Source organism: Arachis ipaensis, chromosome B10 (genome assembly GCF_000816755.2).
Source record: "Arachis ipaensis cultivar K30076 chromosome B10, Araip1.1, whole genome shotgun sequence".
Lineage (NCBI taxonomy): Eukaryota > Viridiplantae > Streptophyta > Magnoliopsida > Fabales > Fabaceae > Arachis > Arachis ipaensis.
In genome coordinates, this window is record NC_029794.2 from 127,073,175 (window position 1) to 127,079,032 (window position 5,858).

Below are 5,858 nucleotides of genomic sequence, written 5' to 3' on the forward strand. Positions count from 1 at the left end.
AATTTAGCGTAGCTACAAAGGAAAAGCCCTTGGAAGAGGCAATGGCGCACACAGCGATCGTGGTGGAGAGGTAGTAACATCGACGAGCACAACAACATCTTCGTGTTCTTCGTCTACAATAGCAGCTCTTCCTTGCGGTGGACCTTGAGAGGGTAATGAGGAACTATCATGACGGAGAAGACAAGAAGGTTGGCGGGATCGGAGGCACGGAGGTTGGACCTTCGACGTCTCTGAATTGGCGGCCAACAGCTGGTCCTTTATAGCAAATTTGGTCCCAGGGTTGGGGGAGGCTTCACTGCTACAGTCGGAGAAGGAGTGAGGAGTGAGGTTATAATTAGGGTTAAGAGAAGGGTAATTTAGTGTTTTTATGGGATTTTTTAGTGTATGGATAATTTTGTCGTACAGAATTCATCTTTTATAGTTACAACTTTAATTTCTTTTTTTTATGGATAAATTTGTCAGCATTTAGAACTTTCATGGGTAGAAATAGTAGTTTACTCTAATTATATAAACTAAACAATTATGCTATGTTAATGATTTTTAGTTGTCCAACAAGTAAGTTGACAGTTAACTCACCTATTCACTTAAGTTATTCATTTAAGTAAGTATTGCAGATTTAAAATTCTCTTTGTATATGCAGCAATTAATTGGCTAATAGTTGGATTTTAAATAAAATTTTGATCTGTGCTAAATTAGTTATTGATATACCGAGTTGATAGATAGGGTAGAAAACTAAAATTAGTAACACTACAAGAAACGTCGTTAAAATCGACGGCCAAATCGACGGCCTAGCCGTCGATAATATTGAAATTCGACGGCAAAATAGACGGCGCAGTTGGTCGCTATAAAGCTTGTCGATTTTTCAAAATGCTAATAAAATCGACGGCTTTCGTGGCCGTCGATAATAATTTAATAAAATCGACGTTCATCCCGTCTGTAATATGGGTGTGAGAATTTTACATTCTTAATAAAATCGACAACATTGCCATCGATATTATTATTTAAAATCGACGTCCTCTTTGTCGATAATTGATTCAATAAAATCGACAGCCTTTGTGTCGATATTTAACTCAATAAAATCAACAACACTTTTGTCTATAATATGTTTAATAAAATCGATGTCAAGACCGTCGATATGTGCTTGAATAAAATCGACACCGTTGCCATCGATTTAATTATTTAGATTTGTCTATTTTAACTTTTAAAAGCGACAACTTTGCCGTCGATTTTAATAGTTATATGTTTTATTTTTTTTTCTATTTGAAAAATAGTAAACCGTTAATACAAATAAACTTTTAAATATAAAAATAAAATTTATACTAAATATTAGATAATGAGTTTACAAACTTATCAAAATAATAAATAACCCTCTAACATAAAGACTCAAGACAAGATAAATAACTAGACTTAGACTTATATTCGTTTAAATTGCAATCTACTAATAATATAAAATATTCAAAGTAAAGTAATTAAATAACCTACTCATACTCGTCTAAATAATTATCTAAGTCATCAAAATCGTCAGAATCATCCTCCCTTTGAGAACTCTATTGACCCACACCACTACAGTTCCCACTGTGAAATGCTGCATAGAAATATCAAATATTGCAAAAGAGTATATCAGAATCTTGAGTTCGGTAGCAGAAAACTGAATATTCTTTTAATATTGATGATTCCTCATACTTCACAAAGAAGCAGAAAACTAACTAAGCTCCAAGAAGCTAAACCAGAAAACAGAATCAGCTAGTAACAAAATGCTTAATCAGTAACCGAATTTCAAATTCCAACAAACTTAAAACTAGCTAACAAGAAATCAAGCAAGCAATCAACACATGAAGAATAAGCAGAAGTTGGCAATTGCTAATACCTGAGCTGAAATTACAGCAAGCAATAATTGAAGAAATGAAAAGGGTAGTGTACCTGGTCATAGGAAACCCTAACTTTGCAGCACCAGAGAGAGAGGGAATCTTTTAAGAAAGCTGCTTCAAATGTATATGCTGTTGTTAGAAAATCAAAATATAAAGTTAGGAACAGGGAATCATTGCAATCTATAGATATAACTCTAAATGTTTGAGAAGAAATGGAAGTCACGTTAAAATACTATATAAACTATAAGGTATTGCTTGCTAATTGCCTTTTTTTCTTGCCTTATTTAGCATTAATTAATTAATTGTTCTTGGCATTTTGTAGATATTGCTCAGCTATTAGCTATAGATATTGCTCAGGTTGGAACTGGCAATAGTAACTGTAGCATAAAAAGACATAAAAGACCTATGTTCTTGACAAGAATGGTGTCGTTTAACTTGTTTACAACAACCAGTTCCAACCTGAAAAGCACATTGATGAGACCTTGAAACTACTTTAGGGTTAGTTACTTATTTCCTCATTTCTTTCCCATCATCCTCTAGAGACACAAAAACAATTCTAAACTGTATTCTCTTGGGATGTCAGATTGATATCTAAGCAAGGTTCTTGTTGGATTAACAAGTACATATCATTCGCCCAATGCTAGCTTGACATACATTTATCAAATAAAACCAACCATTACGATAACTTAAGGATTTATAATTTATTCATGGATATATTATCTGACACTGTAAAACATGACTCTGCTTGGCTCAACATTATTTATCCAACCATTTTAATATATATATATTCATCCCTAAAAGAGGTGTCTCTCGTGGGGTAGACATGCAATTATTTTTAAAAAGCTTCGGCTAGCCAATTGTTCTTCCTCCAAGAAGTCCAGCCCAAATCATGGCAAATCTGATCGGTGTGGTTGATGCTGTAAGTAGAGATGCAGTGTCTCTTATAGAACCTAGATGTCCTCTTCATAACCTCGACCTCCTCAAGGGTATGCGCAAGCATGTCGGGAACAGTGGGCAGCATGAACTTTTGATCCAACAATGCAGATTTTTATGGCAAAAACATAATTATTATACATTAGCACACAAACAGGAAGTATGCATTACCTGTGCCCTATTCCTGGCACACGAATGCCTTTCTTCTTCATACTTTCTACAAACTCATAAGGTGTAAGACTCTGCAAAAAGTGAATAAAACAAACACAGTTATGCATGTTGAAATTCTAGATGGGTATCAAAAGCTAAAGTATACCAACTTCATAAGAAAGGCCTATTGATCATACCCTGTCACAAGCATCCTTGAAGTAGCGAGCAGCATCATCAACAGCACTCCTAAATCATGGACCGATTGTAAGCAACCCCGTTTTAGAAGCACATTACCCACCATTTAAATCAAATACTAGCATAAAGAATCAGTGTCTCCTAAAGATACTAAGCATACCTCAGCAGTAAAGAGACTGAACACTGTAATACCTGTACAAGACAAGAGACAAGGTCCTTCCTAGCACTTGCTGTCACTATGGCATTGTGAACACCAGAAACACAAGGACCATGGTTGGCACATAGAATGATGCATATCTGTCCAATGTAATATATCAGCAAACTGAGAAGCTGGAGGAAAGTATTCAATATTTTCTTCGAAAAGCGGTATCTAAATGAAAAACTGGCAGCACTATGACATAAGCACAAGCAATTGCACATATTTTTGAGACAGATATGCCGAGAAATGAAGGGACAGAAGAAGTTTAAAGGACTGGAGCATTAGATAGTCTACCTCAATAAATTGAGTGCAATAGCGAGGAAGGTTGCATTTGAACCACAAAAGACAGATAACATCACCCACACCAAAACCTTGTTCGATAATGGAAGACATGGGAACACCAGCATAGCACGGCTCCTCACCTAAAATATGGAAGAGAACCTTAATACAACTATCAAATCTGTGTCTAGGAGACAGAGAGACAACTCAATGTATACCTCTGTCATCAGAGATGGTGGAAACGATATGAGTTGGAGAACCATCACTCCAGCAAGCATGAATAGAACTCTAATTAAAATATTTGGCTTAAATGAAACTAAAAAACATCAAAAAGCATGAACACCACCAAGATTAGCAACACTTCAATATAGAGTTCAAAGTTCGAATAGTAGCTTACATCTGTTCAGCTCCTCTTAAGTTAATCACCTGCAAGAATTAGACAGCAGTCCAAATAAGCATCAAGCTGGAGAATATTTAATCTGAAAAAAGCAAGAATGGAGAGAGCATAGTAATAGGAAAATAAATGTAGAAATATATGCCAAATGTTTGGAAGAACAAATAATTACAAATTTGGGGAATTTGGAATAGAACCAAGACAATGGAATTTGGAAGTCAGTAACAAAAACTGAAAAACATACCTAATTTTTGTGAGCTCGATTGAGAGAGAAGACGCGTAAGAGAGAGCGGAGAAGGAGGAGCAACGGCGGCAACAGAGAGAAGGAGCGACGGCGGCATGGCAGCAGCGCAAGCACGAGAAGCGACGGTGGCGCGAATGTGAGGAGCGACAGCTGCACGGCAGCAACAGAGCGCGACGGCGGCGTGAGCAGGAGGAGTGACGGCGGCGCAACCGTGACGGAGCGACGACAGCAGCGAAGAATGGTATGAATTTGGGGTAGAACGAGGGTTGAACAAGGGAATTTGGAGGAATTGCGTTTCTGAATTTCGGAAGCGGGAGGTGAATGCGGGTATATGTGTTTTGTGTGATAAAAATCGACGGCATATTTGTCGATTTTAATTTAGAAAAAAAACAACACCTGCGACGTCTATTTTGTATATTAAATTTATACCGTTCATCTCATTTTAAAAAGAGATCTAAACCGTTTAAATTTATCGACGGCAATCGTTGTCGATATTTTAAATAAAAAATAGACACCACGTGCGTCGATTTTAAAATAAAAGTATTTTCGACCTCAGGTGCGTTGCTAATGTGACGATAATAGAAAAAAAATTAATCCTTTATAAAAATATCGACGTATTTTATTTTTAATTATTTTTTTAGCAATATCGACAGCAGGCCATCGAAAATTATCGACGGCAGAAATAACTGTCGATTTTTGGCGTCGAAAAAAATGCTTTTTCTTGTAGTGTAATTTAAAATTACTTTTATAAATAATTACATAAATCAGTAACCAATAACTAAGTTTTAAGAAATAGAGAAATATTTAGACATATATCTTTCTTTCTCCTAGTATAATACGTTCTTCCCATCCTTTACTATAATTAATCGTCGAAATAAATTGTCTATAAAAATTGTTAATGTAACATTTTTATTTTGTAACGAAGGTATTGGTCGTCTTACATAAATCGTGTAATTAATATTCACCTTTATGTAAGATCCGTACATTTATTATTTATAATCGAAGTTGTTAGAAATCTTTGATTTGTCCAAATAACAACATTCACCTAAATGATGAAATTGGATTACATATTTAATTTTCATGTTATTTTCAAAGATGACTTTCAATACTCGATTTGACTTAAGCAAGGAGCTTCTCTCGTGTGCATGGGAATCTAACCAAACTTTCAACATTGTGCAAATTTATGGGTTCTTTTAGGTGATCTCGCTTTGCCTCAAATTGGCAGAAAAAACAGTTGATTAATTAGGGTTTGCTTTAATTTTGGATCTCAAAGGATTCTCTCTATATATATAGCTCCTTAGCTATTATTCAAGTTAGTTACTTTGATTCCTTCTTTTTAGTCTATAAGCTATAAAAAGCCTTAAAGAACTCTCAACTTTGTAGTTGACAATGAAAAAGTAGATCCTCACTAGGATTCATATACTTTGACATTATACTTTCTCCACTTCTAGAATTTTGTTCTGAATTTCTATTTCAACTAATCAACACCTATTTCTATTTTTTTAAAACCTTTCAGTTATAAAAAGATGGGTAAACTATAAATTGCTGATCCCAAACTCGTCTTTATTTATGTTTTTTTTTTTTCAAATAGTTTTT

At 35.0% G+C, this 5,858-nt stretch overlaps 1 protein-coding gene across 5 annotated transcripts; it reads right to left on the reverse strand.

Annotated features, from left to right (window-relative positions):
• On the reverse strand, positions 1,334-4,588 carry LOC107621740 (ATP-citrate synthase beta chain protein 2-like). Of its 5 annotated transcripts, none has more exons than XR_002356055.1 (8): positions 4,263-4,588; positions 3,843-4,050; positions 3,640-3,767; positions 3,307-3,443; positions 3,149-3,197; positions 2,973-3,043; positions 1,921-1,997; positions 1,334-1,585 (listed from the first exon to the last, which is right to left on the reverse strand). XR_002356055.1 is itself a non-coding variant. In XM_021113933.1 (8 exons), exons 4-8 carry the CDS (start codon positions 3,736-3,738, stop codon positions 1,985-1,987), a joined length of 369 nt encoding a protein of 122 aa, XP_020969592.1. In that variant the 5' UTR covers positions 3,739-3,767; positions 3,843-3,912; positions 4,022-4,050; positions 4,263-4,588; the 3' UTR covers positions 1,334-1,984. The 5 variants fall into 5 exon arrangements, 3 of the variants coding, with proteins under 3 accessions (XP_020969592.1, XP_020969591.1, XP_020969590.1); XR_002356054.1 differs by having other exon boundaries at positions 1,334-1,721; XM_021113933.1 differs by having other exon boundaries at positions 1,334-1,997; positions 3,843-3,912; positions 4,022-4,050.